Source organism: Zerene cesonia, chromosome 19 (assembly GCF_012273895.1).
Source record: "Zerene cesonia ecotype Mississippi chromosome 19, Zerene_cesonia_1.1, whole genome shotgun sequence".
Taxonomy (NCBI): Eukaryota; Metazoa; Arthropoda; class Insecta; order Lepidoptera; family Pieridae; genus Zerene; species Zerene cesonia.
The window spans coordinates 273,896-294,848 of record NC_052120.1 but is presented as its reverse complement, the minus strand read 5'-3'; the positions used below and the strand labels follow the sequence as shown (position 1 = coordinate 294,848).

The following is a 20,953-nucleotide window of genomic DNA, read 5'->3' as shown; positions in this document are numbered from 1 at the left end:
CGCGGGCTCCGCCGCCAGCCCCGCCGACGCGCCTGCGCACACCCCACACCCCACACCCCACACCTCATCACACGCTATAATCTTTATAATCCGGTAGACCGGTATCCGACGCTGACAAGTGGTTATGTTGAGAAATTTTGAAAGAATAGAAAAAATTTGGCAAGAAACGCGGGTTTCATTCTCGCCTCGTGATCAATTTTTTTCTATTCTTTAAAAATTTCTCATTTATAAAGCATTTCAATGCTATATAACTAAAAAAATTAAAAGTGGTTATGTTGTCATAAGAGCAAAAAACATATTAGCTGTATATATGGAACATCAAACCTTCGACACCAAGTATCGTTTAAGCAGAACAAACATAAAAAGTTAACAAACTAAATTCACACGGGCAAAAATATAAATCCCATGTCCCCTAGTGGGTTATGGGGGGCAGATGATACATATCTTTAACACTTATCGATTTTATTTATAGACAAGTAGGTGATTTGCATTCTGTGACCTACAAGACCGACACCCCACCGGGAATCGAACCCAGGATCCCTTGGTCCTGCGCTCACGCGTTAACTACCGTATCAAGGAGGCGGTCACAAGGGAGAAGGGTCCAAATATAGACTGGTGATACGTATGGTGCAGCGCGTACCGGCCACCAGGTCGGCGGGCTTCTCGCTGCCGATGTCGACGCGGCTCCACGCGCCCGACCCGGCCTCCGCCTCGGGCTCCGCCTCCGCCTCCGTGCGCTCGAAGTCCTGCGTCACATAACATTGTAAATGTCACCGATTGCGGAAAAATATACATATCATTTTGCTTTAAGAGCTCATACTTTTATACATTAAAAATAAATTGTTCTATATTTATACAACGGTTTCTAAACAAAGCTTAACCGATCGACCGTCCCAATTTTTTTTTTTCAATTTGATGGAATTTATTTTTTTACTTACTAAAACAAAATCGTTCTCACTCATAAACTCAACATACACGTGTACCTGAAAATCACCAAGCAAGAGAGTAACATACCAGAACTACATGACTCTATTTACATATTTAACCGAAGCACAAATACCACCGAGACATATTGTACCAGAGGTTTTTCCTTTTCCTCCCTCTTCCCAGTCCATTCCATCTTTCCTGTCGTCAAACCTTTCCTTTTCCCTTACTCCTTAAAAGCGGTTAACGCATTTGCAGAGGCACCACTAGCTTAGCTAGAGGCACACTTAGCGAATGTTCACGGGCCATGGGGATCGCTTACCATCTGGCGAAACAGCAGTTCAAAGCAGTACCATAATCTCAGTGGCGGTGTCCCGGTTGCCGGCGAGCCCGTAGGTGGGGATGTCCCCGAGGGTGCGGCAGAACTCCGCAGTGGCGTCCAGCACGACGCCGGCGCCGCCCTCCTCGCCCTCCGACGCCGGCTCCTCCTTCTTCACTTGCTGCAGGATCTCCTCCACCTGCTCCCGCCCGACAAAACGATTAAATAAGACACATTTCTTCAGATCATAACAATAAAAGGTATAATAAGCAAAAATACAAGCAGAATAATACACTAAATTGGTAATTGATTGTTCAGTGACCAGTGAGTTAGGTGACCACTAAGCGGGTAGGTGGGGAGGAGCAGGGCACCTTGGGCACTGGCGGGGCGGAGGCCTGCGTGAGGCGGCGCGCGCGCGCGAGGGCGGCCTGCAGCTCGCCGTCCACCTCCGTCTCGTCCTCGTCCTCCGCCAGCTCGCCCGCACCCGCCGCGCCCGCCGCATCTGCTGGTACTTCTGCACAAACACACACACACACACACAGTCAAATAAAGTTAAAAATAGACCTGACAAAATACGCTTACATGAACATAAATTAGATAAGAATCAACGATATTTTCTCACTTGTTCATATTCTTATACATAGTTTATGTACAGAAATCATTTAATCTTGGCAATCCTAATTAGGACTATTATCCTATGCGATAAACTCATAAAATTATAGTACTGTTTATTTTTGATACATTTGGAAAGAGAAAGCATATCGAAACACGGTACCGGTGTCGTCCGTGTGCAGCGGCGCGTCGCCCGCCTCGTAGTCGTCCACGTCGATGGGCTCCTGCTTCGGCTTCTTGCGGAACTTGCCCTGCTCACATGTACACATTGCACTTGCTTAGATATTACTTATTATATTCAAGTTAATTTTGAGTAAATATTGTGTATGGATTATGTATAGTTGTCCCTTCCATCAGGCGAAGGGATGGGATGGCTTGCCCATTTTTAAAATAAAAAAATAAAAATAAAATAGACATTATAAATATACTATATGTAAAAAATATGTATTGTGAATGAATTGTCAAACATATGTGTACTTTTATGATTCTAGAAATATAATAATAATCACTCGTATATATTTCTCATTTGTTTTTGAAATCTAAACCAATTCGTTACGTAACGCGTTACGGACATAAATTTGTCGCTTTGTGCCTTAACTAACTAGATATCTAGCTAGGGCACGAAGCGCCAAGTGGGGCGAGCAGTCACCTTCTTCTTGAACTTCTTGAACTTGGCGGATATCTCGTGCTCGTCCAGGTAGTCGGCGGCCAGCTGCGGCGCCGGCGCGCTCAGCGACTCCAGCCGCTTGTCCGGCCCGCCCGCCAGACGCTCTTGCCGCTGGATGACATTCATTTAGCATTGTCAATGGGATTGAGCCAAAGGGATAGGAAGGAAGGAATAAAAAGGTGTTGGTGACCTTTTCTTTCCTATGTAAATACGTTTCTTGAAGTGACAGAATTCCAGATTGGATTGAATATGGGTCAAGAAGAATTGAAACTCCATCTTACTCTTTCTTCTAAATCAAACAGTTATATTCAAGCGATTTGAATATATTTAATTTCTATTTAAAAAATAATTTTTAATGTTGTATAAAGATATTGAAATTCAACTAAAAAGCCCCGTTACACCAATATAGCTATGACTTCTATACGCATTTTATAAAAAAGACATTATTGATTTTCTCTCCTCGCACACAAGTGCGCACACACGCACGCACGCACGCACGCACTCACCAGCATCTCCCGAAAGCGCGTGGCCTGCAGCGCGGCGTCGTCCCCCAGCACGAAGCCCTTGCCGGCCTGGCGCTTGTCGGGGTCGATGGTGTCGTCGTACTTGGCGAGCAGCGGCCGCGCGAGGCCGAGCGCCGCCGCCACCTCGCTCTCCTCGTCGTACGCCTGGTAGCCGGCCGCGGCCTTGCGGCGCTCCTCTATGTTCTGCGATCGTTATATTATTAGTTTTTTTATGTTGCCAGAAAGATTGACAGTTGTTATCTTCTGAAAGATGTAAATAAGTTTTGATTTATATTAAGAATAAAGTATTGGTCCTTTCAATTTGAAAACGTAGTGTTTTATTTTACCAATACTTTTATCATTAGATAAATGAATAATTATAGCTATCGTCCGATTGAGCTATTGTGTTATTATATAATTAAAAAACAATATAAATCCATTTAAAATGCCACTAAACATATTCCATATATAAATATTTGCACAAATTAGTTCAAAATCATATATTCCCACGGAAACATTGTGCTGATGTAAAGGAAAAACTCTGTGTATCCGGCCGACGGTAGCGCACAGTACCTTCCTGTAGCGCTCGTCGTCCAGCATGTTGACGTTGACGAGCACGTCCTCGCCGTCCTCCGCCAGCACGTCCTTGTCCGCCAGCGTCAGGATCGTCTCGCGCTCCTCGGGCAGCTGCCGAGCAAAGATACTCGCTTTATTATAATAATAATCATTATTACTATTTATTTGCCTAATGTGTGTATAAAAGTTAACAAAAATAACAATACGATCAACACATTAGCCGCAAAGGGCATGTAAATTTCATTATATCTGCGTCATTACATAATAATTTTATACTAAAATTTTTGACATTATTTCTAAATTAATTAAATTAATTGTTGCATTATAAAAACATTTAGGTAAACAAAATATTCAAAAGTCAAAGTTAGTGCAAGTTTACAAATTTAAAAATTCGGACACATGGTAAAAATTATTGTTATTTGGGCATAGCGATACATTGCAGTATTGTAAACTGTTGACACTCTACATTCGTTTTGTGTATACGTATTTCTATACAGTTTTAAACGTTTATACGGGTTAAAAATTTCTATATTGTACAATTTAAGCCAACATCTAATGAATGTCCTCGAATGGCGATTCTAAAATTTCACCTTATCAGTTAGACCTCAGCTATGTGAAAACAATTAAAATTTCAAGTTTAAAGTTTTGCCACTGAAATAGTAATTTCTCTATCGGATTTATGTTAATTCAGATAAACTAGGTTTCTTGTATGTATGATATAAAAAAAATATTATTATCATATTCATAGAAATGCTAATATAATTGGTAGTATCATATAAATTTTACGTATATTTTAAAATTTCCCAATCCAACCCACTCCAACACATTGACAAGTGTGCGCTGTTGACCTAAACTCATACTCTGTTTAAACTCCATTGTTATGTTAAGCAGTCAATGATAGCCCTTATGTGTATGGGGATAGAGGTGACAGTGTGGCACGGACCGCGGCGACGTCGTGCGCGACGCGCAGGCCGCGCAGGTGCTTCTGCGCGTAGCTGCGGCGGCGCTGGTCGCGCTGCTCCTCCGCCACCAGCGCGCCCACGCCGAACTCCGCGTCCAGCTCGTCCAGCATCGCCGCCTGGACCACACCACGCATGTTACAGCACGTTAGCATTTAATTCATTGGGTTATTATAGTTGAATTAAATCTGTCCATTAAAAGCGGGTCAAAATCGACTCTATAGGAGTTAGTTACATAATAGCATACAGATGAAGCTAATAACAGATGAAACAATATTAACTTCCCATCACATAATGTGTCTAATATTAAAAATATGGGCAAATCAGTCTTCCTAAACCTCAAAGTAAAAGTTAATGTTACCATTCTTACAACATCTTACATTTGTGTTTTTTTTTTTGTTATAATTTGAACATCTACATTTGATTTACTGATTTCTTTAAATTCTACATTTTGTTACATAATATTCAAAGACACTAAAAATAATAAGAATTTAATTTCAACAAAAACATACAAAAAATAACATTTATCAAATCAAAACAAAACATAAAAGTTACATACCCGTTTTTCAGCTTCCCGCTTCTGAAGCTCGAGTTGTCGTGATTTTTTGATCCAAGCAGACGCGTCCTCATCATCCGACCCTTCTGTTAGAAGTGTTGTTTTCAACCTAAAGATAGCAAAATATAATATCATTTTCAGTTAATTGTCCTCATTTTATGTGAGAAAAACTTATAGACATATTCACACAAAATTTTAATCCAATGTCTCCAAAAACAAACTCATAGGTGACGTAAACAAGTCATCTCACTTGGTCTCTAGTTTTCTCTTCTCTCGTCTCTCGTCGAGCTTCTCGCGCATCTTGTCCGACTTCTTCTGTTGCGCGATGTTCGGCGCCGGCTTGTGGTAGAACTCGCCGAGGTCGTCTTTGATCTTGCCATCTTCAGCTATTGGGACAAAAGCAGTTCCATTGAGTAATAGAATTGCAATTCCATAAAACATAACATAGAGTTAAGTTAGTTCTATTTAATAATAGCTTTCTGGCAATGGCTTCTTATTTAAGAAAAAAGCCCCAAGGGAATAAGATGTTTCAGCCCGATAAAAAGCTGTCACTATTAAGGCTTCTAATGATCTCTAGTCACAAATATCATATTAACATCACTCTGTTGCGCCGTGAAAGAAAGGATCCAATCAAACGCTTGAATTCATAATAGTAGTAAAGATAAGTTGAGTATCACTGTCACATTGGGCACATCCCATAAGGGTAGGTTACAGTTAAAATAAACCCACCAGGTTTCTCAGCAACCTCCAAAGGCTTGAGGCCAAGTTTGGCTCGCAGCTTGTTTGTCTCCTCAATGGACAGGCTCTCCTGGGCGGCTGCCGGCGCGCTGACTGGTGATTGTGACCTCTCAGCCTCAGTGCTTTTTTCACTGCAATATTTAATATACAAAACATGAACTTTATTTTATCTAATTATATTTCTTAAAGCAACTACAGTTTGGTGTTTGTTTCCTTTGAAACGGTCAGTTTCTACACACTTCAGACAATTTTAAAATTTCCAACAACCTACCAAGAACAATTAAATAAGCACTAGGATTAAGTAAACTTTATTTATATTGAATAAAAAATAATTAAATTGGTAATAAATAAAAAAACCAATCACAATTTCAAAATCCTGATGTAAGGCAACTAACCTTAACATCCCTAACTGAAATGATATTATTTATTCAATCACCATTTCAAAACCACAACACAATACCACCTATAATTCAAATGACAATAATGCATACATCCTACTAATCCTACTAATATCCTACTAAATACTAATATCCTACTAAATACTAGTATCCTACTATTCCTACTAATATTATAAATGCGAAAGTTTGTAAGGACGTGTGTGTGTGTGTATGTGTTTGTTGCTCTTTCACGCAAAAACTACCGATTGCAATGAAATTTGGTACGTAGACAGCTGGACAACTAGAATAACATATAGGCAACTTTTTATCCCGATATTCCTACGGAAGACAGACTTACGCGGGTGAAACCGCGGGGCGCAGCTAGTTACATTAAAATCACAATACAATTCAAGAATATCACCTGTTCCTATCATCCTTCAGGCTGGGCGCGGCGCTGGTGCTGCGGCTGCGCGAGCGCGAGCGATCGTCCTTCGCCTGCAGGTGCGAGTCCACCGGCACTTCCTCAACTATAACAAAATTATGTCGCTGATTAACTAAAATTTTTAAATATTTTTATATTCATACTATCTATATTGATAATATAAGAGATGGTTGTTTGAACGGGTTAATCTCAGAAAATACAGGACCAGTTTTCGTTACCTAAATAACAATAGTGTTATAAGTTTTGTGTTGTGGACTGTTAGTTTTCATATATTCAAAACATTGTGAAAGATGATATACTATTTTAAAGGTTCACCTGACAGATATACTTGATAGCTTTCAATCTATCAATATCAAGTATATCTGGACAAATTTGAGACAAAAATGAGGTTACCTTCCACCTTTAATTAAATGTTACGTAGCTAAAGTATATGCGAATGGTAAATATTTATAATAAAAAACAGCTTCGAAATCTTCTTGGTAAGCAATAATTGGTTTTAAAAGATAAAACACATTAATTTTCAACAAGTGTATGATGACATATATTTACTACACTTATAATTTACTATCTAAATCCTCAATAATGTAACAATTTGAATTTGGAATAAAAATAGACACTGTAACCTTGTTTTGTATCTAGCTTTTTGCTTAAAACTTCACACATATTCAAAGGAAAAGAATGAAATAAAGACAATCTCATGGTTTTCCCTACAAACAACCTTTTCCTGTGAGATTTCTAGAATTAAACCTCTATCTTTCTACCAATTTCATTCATTTTGGTTCCAGTTTAGGCGGTTTAGGGGATGAGCCTACTCCACAAAAATCTGCAAAAGTAACTCTGTCTGCCAGGGTTACTTTTGCATTTTAGTATAAGTAGGGATACTCACATCTAATTTAATTATAGCCTATTTATTGTAAAAGATATTGTTGATATACAATAATTACCAGCTTTAAAAAATACAGTATCATTGATACCCTCCTCCTTTTTTGCATTTGGTTGAAAAGTGAATACATTATTACTTACAGAAGATTTAAAACTGTAAAGATGATCTTTTTTTGAACATCATTTCTATCAAATACCTACCTCATTGTAGAAACATTCAGGATGAGCTCTATCTCGAATGCCACCAGTCTGAAAACGAGCAAAATTTGCCATTATTTTGTCAATTTTATGAGACGCTATCTCCAGCAATCATATTCGAGTTGATTTTAAAGCGATTCTCATGTAAGATACTTTTGTTTCACCAAGAGGTTATAACACGAATATAATTCTTAGAGATTAGCGCTTTGTAAAAATTAAGAAATGAGAATACTAACCATCGGGCGAACGATCCTTCTTGCGATCTTTGTGTTTTCTGTGGCGCTTTCGTTCCCGGTCTTCTCCATCTAATGGCGAGCGTGACCTACTCCTGTGCTTCTTCTTTTTCGATTCTTTCTTGTGTTTTTTGGACCCCATTTTGTGTATACTTTATTACTGAAAGTATACGACTGTTGATAGCAAATTTATGTAAAAACAAAGTTTCACGAACAACTGATTGTACTAACAATCAGTAAAACTGTATCAACAAAATCCACGCAAGTTGTGAAAACACATCTTGACAGTTGAAAGTTGAAATATCTCAGATGACAGGCCTCGGGATGTGTTTTTGATATTTCACATTACCACAGATTATAACATTTTTGTACACATAAGATTAAAAATTTCTCATGTATTAACAATATTATTTATATTTTTTTATTAAGATAGTAGTTTTTGTTACTATTTACAAGATCATTACGAGCCGATTTTGTTTTTATAGCCCTTTTTAATTTTTATGTTTTACATTGTTTAAATTTTAAGTACCTGATAACATTTTCCCACAGCTTTGCTCCTGTTCCAACTGTAAATCCTAGGCATTTTCAAACAAAAAAATTATATTTTATTATAATCGAACCAGTCTTCCAGGAACGTTTAGGTATAAACACATGCACAAAAGAAATATAACATGCAGGTACTTGTGCAAAAAGTTATAATGGTCTATAATTCAATTCATAATAGTAACATAGCATGAGTGTAATATATTATTAGCTTGAAATATTTGTATTAAAAAATCTTTAAAGCATCCTATAACAATCTTTAGTCACATTTACATCTTTCACAATATGATACAATCGTAACTCGTTAATAGTACTTGAATTGAGGCGCTTTATCTTGAAAAATATTTCTAATTTATTAAAGTTCTGCATATTTTGCAATATAACATTTTTGTATTTCACAGAGGCGTCTATTATATTTGTACCAACATATTATTAGCTGCATTAGAACTGGCATAAAATAAAAACGCTTCGAAATCACTTTGATTTTTTGTATTTTTTGTCATCTCTCATAATTAACTCACTCTTCTTTGTAAAAACATACAACAATAAATCGTTTTATTTTTTATTTTTTATGAAATATATATCAAATACATTTAATATTCAATAAAATGGCAGAAGATACACGGCCCACACCCTTCAACCTTATAACCTTTCTACCGTATGCTTGCAAACAATTAGAAGCTTCTTTTGATGTAAAAATAGAAACTCGAATTCTGGGTTAGTTTATTTCATTGATACCAATTAGTGAATTAGTGAACATGCAGTTAGTTGTTAAATTTATTAAATGCTTTTTGTTAATTGTTCTTTAGTTAGATTTAATATTTTTTTTTGTCCATATTTCTAGAGGAATATGTAAGCGCACAAGAAAAGAGTAAAAAAACAAACCGAGACAAGTCGATAATGCAAAACGCATCTCCGACGCTAATGTCTCCAGACAAAATAGAATCTCCCGTTGTATTCCTGAGCGATGACCAGGATTTGGAAATTGTATGCATCTGCGCCGTTTGCGACACCGCAGGACGCCTCGTAGAAATGCTCTTCCAACGTACAAACATTCCAAGGCTCCTCCTCAAAGTCATTACCATGTGCATACCATATCAACCCTATCTGAATAAAATATCTATACGGTGGTGCACGATCGACGGCTACACCCTTCACGAAATCACTAATTGTCTTCCACAATCACACATCACAGAAATATGCCTCAACGATTCTCCAGTACTGCAACGCAACTATCATTTGCTACTCGAATATCAAACTCAATTAAAATGTTTGAGTCTCGATCGATGTGAACTGGAGGATGGCGATTGTGCGGCAATTGCTGCTAAGTTGGTATATCGACTCCCAGCGTCAAGAAGCCTGTGCGTTTTATCTTTAGCTTCCAATTCTATATCTGACGAGGGTGCCACCGCGCTAGCAACGATGCTCCGAAGCAATCGACAGTTACGTTATCTCAATCTATCTGGCAATCTCATAACGAATACAGGAGCGTTAGCCATCTTCCACAGTCTGATGGAATTCTCAATGACGTACGAAGAAATTATATCAAAACGAACGCGAAACATACAATATATAAGGTTGCAGAAAGAAGTTTACACCAAATGTTACAATGAGTTAATCACTACGTTCCAAAGCCGAAAGTCGATCGATGAGCGTAGTACGGGACGAAAGAAAATTATGCCAGCACCCGCGAGAGCGCAACGCACCGCGCTCGTTAGCTCCAGACCGAGCACGGCGGACAACGTCGCATTGAAAGCTGAAATGATGACTCTCGAACTGATCGGCGCGTATAACGACCCGTTTTGTGATAGCGATACCGTACATAAGAATGAGTACCTATACTCGATCGGTAATATGAGCCTTTCGTACCTGAATTTGTCGCATAATTATCTAGATCATTGTAGCATAATGAAATTGGTGGAAGTGATGAGATATCAGTCCAATCTACCGAAGAAGTCGCAGTCGGGCTTGGTGCGTTTTGTAATAGAGGGAAATCCGCTGCCGCTGTGCAGCCGCGAGCTGGACGCGCTGCAGGACCTAGCGGACACGGCGGGCGCCAACCGGCTCGGGCGGATCAATAAAAGCGAGAAGTTCAAGGGAAAGTTGAGATAGTTTTTATAGGCATTTTAATGTTATTTAGATTTATGACACGTTTAGGATTTCGTATGATAATATACTTAAGTTTTAGATTAAATTATTGGTTAAATAATGATGTAGTTTTAGAAAATCATATGAAATAAATTATACTATAAGGTTTAATTTCAAACTTTTATTTTACAAGTAATGTCATTACAAAATCTTAATCAAAATTACATTAATTAAAAAATATAATATACAAATGTGCACTTCTTAATAGAAGTATAAGTGTAAGCAGACAGGTTGTCCGTGGAATTTAAGACCCTTCGTCCCTCACACCCCAACATTTGGCTTGGCACTTGTAAGTGTCCGCTGCGACAAAATATGGAAGGGATCAAAGCAATATACGATCTATGTAACTAATGTAATGCCACCACACCAGGTATTTTATGTGATGAATTATGTCAATTACGTTATTATGTAAAGCATAATAAAAAGCTAGTGTACGTTGTTTAAGAAATGTTCATTATTAAGTATAGTACGAAAAGCAATAAAGTTCAAAATATTATGCTGGATATTACAATTAAGCCAGTATATTTTCAACAAAAGTAAGCGGGTGTGCACGGAACAATCCTAAAAAGTCAAGAACATTATAGCGAGATTAAGTCATTTTGTCAAATACATAAGCTGAGCGCGTATACGTTGTTGACGAATGATGGATTCAGCTATTTTATTTAAAGCCTAGGCTTTAAATGTGTGGGCCGCCGCACCAGCTACGTCGACGCCGTGTGCGGGTGCGTAGGCACAAACTGCACTAAGAAGACGTGTGCGACTCGAAGTGCGGTCGGCGCGTGTTGGTGCGGCGCAGGCGCGTGGCGCGCACCAGCTCGGGCGTGGCGGGCCGCCGCACCGGCTGCGTCGACGCCATGCGCAGGTGCGTGTACAGCGGGATCTGAGCGGTACAGAAAATAATTATCTGGAAGAATAATGCTGTGGAAAAAAAATTAAAACGCATTATTTGCGTTTTGATTTAAAAACAAATTAAATGAACATCAATTGTCTTCTAGTGCTTAAGACTTTTATGCTTACAGTGGGCAGTGAATCATCGAGGACGATGGCGGTAGGCTGCTCAGGGCGCGGCGGCAGGTTGAAGTAGCGGCCGAGCAGTGGCGGCGGGGGTGGTGCGCCGAAAGTGCGCGTGCGCAGCTCCATCTCGGTGATGTCGCGCAGTTTGTCCACCTCCACTTGCCCGGGCACATAGCGGGACACGTAACCGCTGCGCCACACCTGCGTGTGATACTTATTACATGAGTTTTAATTGAAGACATCGAAATATTTTTATAGTTAAGATTTAAGTAACTCTTATGAAATAAAAGTAGTAAGTCAAAAAGAATATAAACAAAGACCTTAAAAGTGGTGAAGCTGGCGACTTTGCGCACGTCCGGCGGGAAGCGCGGCACGTCCAGCGACCACGGCACGAAGCTGCCCAGCGTGCCCACGTACTCGCCCGACAGCCGCCACGCGCGCACGCTATAGTCTGACGAGCCACTGGCGACCCGGACACAAGGTTTTATTTTGATTTAAAAACTTACTGTGTATCTTGTGTGTACTTTCCTTAACTCTATGCAATAAAGTTAAAAAAAAAAACAATCTCTCTATATCCCATTTACTTAACCATTTTTTTATAAAGATTTAAAAAGAGACTGACGAACTGTTTAATTGTGAAACTATTTTATGACATTAAAGGAGTGTTAAGTATAGCATTTCATCATTGTTAATTTAATTTTCGATTTTTAATTTTTTGCACACGCAAGCTATCGGTAGAATGTTGGTGTTAGCCGCATTATATTGTAACAAAATCTATAATTTCTAACTACATTCCTGAAAATAAATATAATTTGAGTTTGAATTAGAATTTGAACCAGATTTAAATGTGTACAGTCTACACGTTCAGCACGTTATCACAAACAAGATATCCGGCACCTGAACAGCAGCTCGAGGTGGTCGACGTAGGCGAGCGCGGTGACGCAGCGCAGGTGCGCGCGCGCGCTGCTGAGCAGCAGCGGCAGCGGCTGGTCGCGCGCGCTGCGCTTGGCGCGCCCCTCCATGCGGTCGCGCCACAGGAACGGGAACTGCAGCCGCAGCTGCGGCATGCTCACGTGCTCCTGCGCCGGCGACCACCACGTCCGAGATGACACGTCGCATTCGCTATTCGCTCGTGATACATATATAGCCTATGGGCTATGACACTAATAGAGATTGCCTCTTACAACGACATAAATTCAAAAGCTATAACTCTTTTGTGTACATTCAATACATTTCTCTTTCGGTTTTTTTTAATATATTTATGTAAGGACGCAATCAACGAAATTTAAATTTGAATTAGAAAGGGCTACCTTTTCGAGTGTTAGGTAGTTGGTCATGAGCCAAATTTTGATGTATCCCACAGTAGTCCCTGTGAATAAGTAATTGTTATCGACGTCGGTGGCGAAGGCCGATACGTAGTCCCCGGCGGTGTGGATGCCCTGGAACGCGCCCTGGATGCCACCAGCTGGGTGGTCTGACCAGCACTGGATTTGACCATTTTCCAGGGACACCATTAGAGATGCTGGAAAATAAATAAAGTGTAAATAGATTTGCAAATATAATTAATATGTCTGCGAATAAGTCGCTTCCATAAGAATCTATTAGTTAAGTAGACGGTGGTGTGATGCAGCTCACCGACACGCATGTGGCAGGGGCGGGTCTGCAGGAAGATCATGGCGTGCACGGCGAGCTGGCGCATGCGCTGCGCGCGCGCGGGCAGGCTCACGGCGGACACGCGCCGCGCGCGCGCCTTCTCCATCGCCGACGCCGCGTCGATCACCGACTCGCGCGCGCCGCCCATGCTGCTGCGGATGTACAATAATATATATATATATATAGGATAACTCTACCTATACTCTCGACCTACACATATAACTCTCTCTCTCTCTACGTATACGTATAATATGATATTTAATGCTTATACAATTAAAGAAATTGAAATTAAATATTTTGTGTGCTCTAAAATTACTTTCGATAATTTGTAGGGATGATACATAGTATTGCGACTTTTTACATTCGTTAATAGGGCAGCGCTTGACATCGCCTAATGGTAAGTTAAGTTGTGGTCTAAGATGCGCGAAGGACCGCTTTTCCCTTGAAGGTATCCGTTCATACTTCTCTTGAAGACCTCTATGTTGGACTCGACGGAGAAATTTAGATGCCAATCTGGTTTTGGCAAAAAAAATTGTCTATGTATCACCTGGGTCGGCGCAGCATGGATGAGCCGCGGTGGGAGGCGGCGCCGGCGCCGGCGGCGTGCGGCGAAGCGGCGCGCTTGCTGTACTGCATCTTGATTCGCAGCATCGGCTCCGTGCACGAGAAACGTCTACGGAATTAACAGAAAAGGATAAAAAAATGGTACAAACTACATGGTAAATGAAACAATCACGCAAAAGGCAAACAAAGCATTCAAAGACTATAAGTTTGAAGACAAAAAACATGAAATTAAAAAGTTAATTAAGTAATCGTCTCATTCATTAAAATGTTATGTTGTATTTTACTCTTTTCTATTATTTTTTTATAAATTCCTGTTGCGTTGTGTTCTGTTACGTTATGATGTGACTTGACATCACGTGTCGTGATGTGACGTAATGTGATTCGATGAGATTGTTGGGTTGTATGATGGTCGTGGTAAAATATAACATATTATATTACAAATAGTTTTGATAGCGCAAATGATATTATCATTCGTTTAACAGTTGACATGCAATGCAAAGCAATGTTGATGAAAATTTTGTTTGAATATTGATGCACTTCAAGCGAAAACTTTTGAACGTGCGTTACCAACTCTGCATCGAATAATGTTGTTAACAACTCTGCAACATGTCGATTAAACTTTAATAGCACAACTGAACAATTCACACGACCACTCACCTATACGGCTGCCCAGTCTCCAGCTTCCAGAATATCAGCTCCGAGTTGTAGGAGGACGTAGCCAGCGTGATGGGGTGCCTGGCGGCGGCGGCGAGCACGTCATCCGTGTGGCGCGTCTCCCACGCCTTGCCCGTGCGCCCCGTGCCGCCCTCCTCGAACTCCGTCACGTGGCGGTTCCACCCCACCGCCATTATACTGCACCGAGTGTTCAAGACGATTTATATAATATATGCGGGTTGTTAGGAAAACGTGAACAAAGTATATGTTGAGCACTTGAAATTAAATGTTAACCAAAACAAAAATTATAACAAATTTTGACTAACACAACTGAAAGCATGTAAATATTGGTAACATTTTATTTTACATGAATAGTTTAATTCTAAGCAAAACCAAACATTTTTACACTTTCCCAAATGCTACTTGTAATGGAACCAAATAAAACGGGAACCCGAAAGGACCTTTTGAAAGAGAAATAATAGGAGAATAACTTGTCGTTACATTACAATACAGTATGCATTATACTAGTGTCTCATTACTCTCTAGGTAAATTTTCACTCATTAGTTATAATTTGTAATAGAAAATGTTACTTTAAAGAGTTGTAAGAGGTATCATACAGGAAGCACACACACCGGCCCTCCACCCAAAAGCAGTTGGTGACCTCGCACATGTGCTCAATGGTCATCTCCTTCAAGCAAACTCCCGTGTTGAAATTCCACACCTTGATTGTTACAATATTTTTTAAACTGGTTTAGTAAATGAAATGTTTTATTTTTTACCTCTATCTAAACTGGAGCAATAAGATGAAAATTTAGACTAAGTTGGATTCAAAAGAAAAAGAAATAAAAAAAAGTTGGAAAGATGAAAAATAGCATATGTATGTAAGATGGAGCAAACAATTATGGAGATCACTTGGTGTCGGGTTGCGGACGATTACCTGTCATGGGAATCCGACATAACTCACAACACCCGTGACCGTAGGGATCCATGCATGATTTTCCCAGCTAAAATAAGCAGTGCGGCTACCAAAGTAGTGTGGTTTATCCACGTAGTGTAGTTATTATAAAGTAGTGTAGTTATTAGTGTTGCGTTACCCTGAGCGTGCCGTTCCTGGCGCCGGTGAGCAGCAGCTGGTGCGCGGGGTCGAAGCACGCGGCCGTGATCTCTACAGGGATCAGCTCGCCGTGCAGCAGACGCACGTGCGCGTCGCGGATGAGCACGTTGCGCTTGCCTGCGTGGCAGTTAACGTACAAATTGTTTGTGTTAAATAAAGTGCATTGAATTGCATTATAATGTATTGAAAACTACCATCTTTAGGAACACCGATACACATAAGGTTACAAATTGGTTGATGTATACTGGATCAATAATCTCTTTTTAAGCATGCAATTGATTGTAAGTTAAAGTCTAATCTGTAAAAAACGTTTTAATAATAATATATGTTCCCACTGCTGGAACACAGGCCTCCGATGAGTTTTCAGGCCATAATCTAGCCAAGTTGGAAGATGTCACATGTCATCGAACTTATTTTTTTCTTGGGGTTGGATGTTTTCCTTCACCGTTTTGAGTTATCAATCCATCTATCTTGAACCCCCGATGTTGATGGATTTCTTTCCGCAGTTCATTCAAAGTATCTCTGTTATTAGGCAAAAAAAACAAGTTGCATAGACCGAACGCTCACCAGTAACGGGATCCCAGTTGATAATGATACTATCCATGCCGCAAGTAATGATGACCTTAAACAGCGGATTGTACAGTATCTTGGCGACGGCCCGCGAGTGCGTGAAGCCGTCCGTGTGGTGCGGGTTGATCTGCTCGTCCAGCACCAGCACGGCGATCTTGACGGCGGCGAGGATGAGCTCACGGGTGGCCGGGTTGTACACTGTCGATATGGGCGTGCGTTCGCCTATTTGCGCCGGGATGTCTATGTAGCTCTGCGGGATTGTGAATACTGGGAGAGCGCAGTTAATGCACTAAATGTATATCAAAATATAATGATCGTGATATCTTTTATTATTATTTTTTAGGCGATACGTCTGTCTTTTACCACGAAAAAAGAAAACAACACAAGATTTCAGCAAAATATAAAAATTTAGGAACATAAATAAAATTTTACACTTATTTAATTTACCCTACTGCACATCGAAACAGTGCCCGTACCTGTATGCAGCACTGGCCGTGTATGTCCCACGCCTTGATGACGCGGTCGCGCGCGAGCGAGTAGACCCGCGCGGGCCCCTGCAGCGCGAGCGCGAGCACGGCCGCGTGGTGGCCGTGCAGCACGGCGCTCGGCGCGCGCGGCACGAACGGGTTCCACACGCGCACCACACAGTCCGGCCCGCCCGTCACCAGCACGTGCGCGTCCTCGTCGAATGCGAAGCACTGGATGCCCTAACGATGAATGCTAGTTGATTACTTAAAAGTTAAAATTATAATCAGCTGATAGACGCATTTCCTTTGACCCCGCGGCTCACCCGTAGGGCAAAGGAAATCTACAATCATAGGACATTCGAATAATTTGTAGAGTCGTTCTACGAAGATTTGGTATATTTGTCTTTCTACGATTCTAAGAATCGCTCCAACAGTGAGCTATGATTTTTTGTCCGGAAACAGACTAACGAGGGTCGTAGGTCTTAGATCGAAATGACACGTATTATTTCACGAACCTTATCCACACGGAACATATTGTGAGTCTTGGAGCCCGCGAGGTCGCACATAAGCAGCGAGTCGGGGCAGGTGGCGCACGACACTATGCAGTGCAGGGACGCGTAGTACGACACCTGGCGCACCCACTCCGTGTGCACGCGGCGCAGCTCCGTCAGCCGCAGCTCGGGGAGCAGGTGCGGCTAGAACAGTCTCTTATTGCACTAACTGCTTGGGATACAAAAGATTTATAGTTTTTTAAGTGAAGGTTGGCAAAGAAGCCGGAGGGTCACCTAATACGGTGGGCAGTACCAGTACCACCCTTGAATATTTTCAGAGGTCCCACGCCACGTAAGACTGCCAACTTTAGTGGAAAAGGGACATGGAGACGATTGTTGGAGGGGAAAAAGAATAGGATTTTTTGTGTAATTTCCCTTATACAATCCTTTCCGTAAGAAAAGGATATCTTCTTTGGAGGTGTCATACGTTGTCCGGTGCGAGCTGGCCCAATTCATCAAAATATTAGCTTATTCCCAGTTCCATGGAAAACCTATTCTATATTTTATCTATTCTTAGCTACCATCCTCAATATAATCACTAGATAATATTAAGTTTTATTAAATTAAATAAAATTTATAAAATTAAAAAATCAAATTCTTAAACAGCGATGGTGTCGATTTAAGATGCGAGGAGTTCATATATAGAATACTTGATCTGAAATTTAATAATTCTTACGAAATATACGAGCGCTGAAGTGGCTGGCTTCTGTATTAGCTGCTAACATATTAATTTATGCTGAAACTTGACCGACGTTGTCCCACTATTTCTGGATACCTTCTTCTGCAGGTCAACGTGGCGCAGCTGCAGAAGCGCGCGGCCGGGCTGGTTACGGAAGGGCCCGCGCTGCACCGGTGAGAACTGCAACACGCGAATGTTGCCACCCACATCACCACAGATCAGTGTGCACTTCTCCGCTGGGTCCTTGTGGAAGTGGTAGTACATCGTGCATATCTGTCGACCACACAATGGTCAATTAGGAAAAATTGCTTATTGTTTGTCTACTAAACTACTCAACTGATTTTTATCAAATTTGCGCATCATGTGCAGTTTGATCCAACTTAAAATATTGAATAGTTTACATTATTTCATTTTCGATAAATGACTCCCCGGGCGGAGTCGGGGCGTGCAGCTAATAATTCTGTATAGTAGCAACTGGCAGTGTTATATAAGGCAGTTGCTTGATTAGTGCGATGGAAAATATGGACTCTGAATATACTAAAAAAATCACCGGTTATTTTAACGTACGATTTCCGTACTAAAATTACGAAAGCAGTCTAATTAATAAATATCCAGTTATTAATATCATTATTCATTTCAAAAATCAATTTTGTAATCAAACTATATAATATCTCATTAAAATTTTAAAGGTATCGTCAAATAGTTTAAATTTAAATTCTTTTTTAAATTTAAGATTGTTAAATATGTTGTATTTAAATATTAAATTGTAAGAAATAATACTAAGTAGTATTGTAAGAAACAGTATTAAGAAAATTATTTACCTTAAAATTATTTATTGGTAATTAATATACCAACAATAAATAAAAAAATAATCAGAAAGGCGGGAAAATTCCGACCATAACCGTAACAAACATTACAAATGCTTGGAACCCTTACCATGTACTCCCAACTAGTGATGACGATTTTCAAAGTAAACGTTTTGGCGGTGCAGTCATAGAAACGCAGATCTCTCTCCGTAGAACTAGTCACGATGATGTTCACATCAGGCATGCACACCATATCGGTTACCCAGGTGGAGCGAACCTTTAGGTGGGCTGTTTTAACCAACAACACATAATTGAATAAAAATTGTAACAAGCACGCTATATTTTTATTTACTGAATCATTAGGGCATTTTCCGTTCAATTCAAATTAATTAATATGAATTATTTAGTACTGCAATCGACAATATGCCTCTCCAAAAATTCATGGGCGGTGGTAGCGCTTATCATCAGGCGACCCATCAGCTCCATTGCCTACGATGACATAAAAAATCTAATCAAACCTGCCATAGTGTTCTATGGCTTATATATGCGTTTTCTATAACCAGTGAGTCTGACGAGATAAATACTAACGGCTCGATGAGAAAGCAGTGCGCAAGAGTGTCATGTCGAGGGACCACCAGTTGATCATGCCGTCCCTGCTGGCCGTAATGTAGTTACCCGTCAACATGTCCGTTGTACGATCCTGTTTATATATCATTTTCATACAATTTTGCCTAGCAAATCATGATTTCCTAATTATTGTTAATAATGATTCATAGTAAATGAAGTACTATCAAAAAAAATATAATAGTTTAAAAAAACTATAAAACACGCTTTAACAAAAATCATATTTTGCAAATTGAAAACTGGAATAATTTTATCAAATTAGTGTATTGTCATCGGTCCTCAATAAATCTACAAAGTTTGAACGAAATCTGGCCGTTTAAAGTGGGTCAAAATCGCGCCCAAAGAAGTCAGTTACAAACAAACAAACATACAAACAAACAAACATACAAACAAACAAACATACAGGTGAAGCTAATAAAAAGCGTGTAAAAATACAACCGTCCTTTATGAATTTGAGCGGGTAAATCCGCACGGCAGTAAATGCAGCTTTTGTAATCTCGGTCATCACATGCAACATAAATACGCAAGCTGACAAATCTAACGTTTTAAAAAATTCTAACGTCATAAAATGATGCAATAAACAAGTAGAAATTGGAACCTTCGCAACATCTGGACAAAAGCATATTCTAGAAATAGGGTGGCGATGTTGGGAGCGCATCACCGTAGGTAGACCCATGATGGGCAGTTGTAATGATGCTCTTTCATTTTCTGGATCATTGAGAAAATAGCCCAGCAGTAAATGTGAGACTAATTCATCCCAGTCTATTTCGCCTTCGCGGGACGTATTGATCTGAAATCAAACCAAAACGAACCAACCAAATTAGCAATAAACGAAATATTATTGGCAAACATCTTGAACCGATAGGTACATATAGATAGAGTAGGTATAGTGTATACGGAAAAGTTGAAATTAAAAAAATAAGTGCTTCTTCTTATTATTCTGAGACTAAGCTAGAAGCTAGAAACTACGAATCATCTAGCTACTAACAAGTAATATCAAGACAATGAAGTGGTAATTCATACTTTCAGAAACAGAATATTAAATTCATCGTCATCATACTCCACATTAAGTAATGTGCGCAATAAGTTTCTAAATTCATTCGGTAACATTTTATTCCTATATGCTTCTTGAAATGCGTCTTTAATTTTGAGCATATCTGCAGTCGTGCATCTTTCATGAAGAGGGGCATTCTTCCACCTGGTTCGAGTCAGTGCAGCAGTACTGACTTCTGATTTGGAAGATATGGACATTATTGATTTTACTTCGATGTCGTTCGCCATATTTAATTAAAATTAAAGCTAACGTAAACAACTATCTAAATTCTCACACAAAATTATAATATTTTGAAAATAAAAATAATAATCATGGTTTCTTGTCAAACTTTTATTGTCACTTTGCTGATTTACTCTAAAAAGTACATAATATCCATATTCATGTTTATGACTTTCTCGGTGTCTTTTTAGCGGACATATAAATAAAACAAGCAATCGTCTATATGCAAATTCATAAGTTTAAATCAAATATGAGCCTTTAAGACTTGTATCTCATATAATAGATTTGATTAAAAATGCTCAAGTG

At 39.7% G+C, this 20,953-nt stretch overlaps 3 protein-coding genes across 3 annotated transcripts in view; 1 reads left to right on the top strand and 2 right to left on the bottom strand.

The window, feature by feature from the left end:
* The window catches only part of LOC119834274 (U4/U6.U5 tri-snRNP-associated protein 1), a 10,750-nt gene extending 2,459 nt beyond the window's left edge, over positions 1 to 8,291 (bottom strand). Inside the window, exons 1-13 of the mRNA XM_038358610.1 lie at positions 7,990 to 8,291; positions 6,653 to 6,758; positions 5,846 to 5,985; positions 5,367 to 5,502; positions 5,120 to 5,225; positions 4,545 to 4,679; positions 3,599 to 3,712; positions 3,029 to 3,229; positions 2,505 to 2,633; positions 2,019 to 2,106; positions 1,615 to 1,757; positions 1,278 to 1,442; positions 589 to 746 (exon numbers count right to left, since the gene is read on the bottom strand). Of these exons, the coding sequence (XP_038214538.1) occupies positions 589 to 746; positions 1,278 to 1,442; positions 1,615 to 1,757; positions 2,019 to 2,106; positions 2,505 to 2,633; positions 3,029 to 3,229; positions 3,599 to 3,712; positions 4,545 to 4,679; positions 5,120 to 5,225; positions 5,367 to 5,502; positions 5,846 to 5,985; positions 6,653 to 6,758; positions 7,990 to 8,128 (1,760 nt within the window). The 5' untranslated portion in view covers positions 8,129 to 8,291. The remainder of the gene's footprint in view (positions 1 to 588; positions 747 to 1,277; positions 1,443 to 1,614; positions 1,758 to 2,018; positions 2,107 to 2,504; positions 2,634 to 3,028; positions 3,230 to 3,598; positions 3,713 to 4,544; positions 4,680 to 5,119; positions 5,226 to 5,366; positions 5,503 to 5,845; positions 5,986 to 6,652; positions 6,759 to 7,989) is intronic.
* An 846-nt stretch (positions 8,292 to 9,137) lies between these two features.
* On the top strand, positions 9,138 to 10,701 carry LOC119834273. Its single transcript, XM_038358609.1, has 2 exons — positions 9,138 to 9,246; positions 9,374 to 10,701. Exons 1-2 carry the CDS (start codon positions 9,138 to 9,140, stop codon positions 10,639 to 10,641), a joined length of 1,377 nt encoding a protein of 458 aa, XP_038214537.1. The 3' UTR covers positions 10,642 to 10,701.
* A 9-nt stretch (positions 10,702 to 10,710) lies between these two features.
* On the bottom strand, positions 10,711 to 20,655 carry LOC119834421 (WD repeat-containing protein on Y chromosome). The gene is made up of 18 exons (XM_038358779.1): positions 20,398 to 20,655; positions 19,973 to 20,164; positions 19,339 to 19,450; positions 18,881 to 19,038; positions 18,041 to 18,217; positions 17,230 to 17,409; positions 16,724 to 16,954; positions 16,245 to 16,497; positions 15,658 to 15,794; positions 15,196 to 15,284; positions 14,566 to 14,760; positions 13,892 to 14,017; positions 13,327 to 13,493; positions 12,999 to 13,213; positions 12,589 to 12,767; positions 12,012 to 12,153; positions 11,695 to 11,892; positions 10,711 to 11,557 (listed from the first exon to the last, which is right to left on the bottom strand). Exons 1-18 carry the CDS (start codon positions 20,653 to 20,655, stop codon positions 11,420 to 11,422), a joined length of 3,147 nt encoding a protein of 1,048 aa, XP_038214707.1. The 3' UTR covers positions 10,711 to 11,419.
* Positions 20,656 to 20,953: the final 298 nt, after the last annotated feature.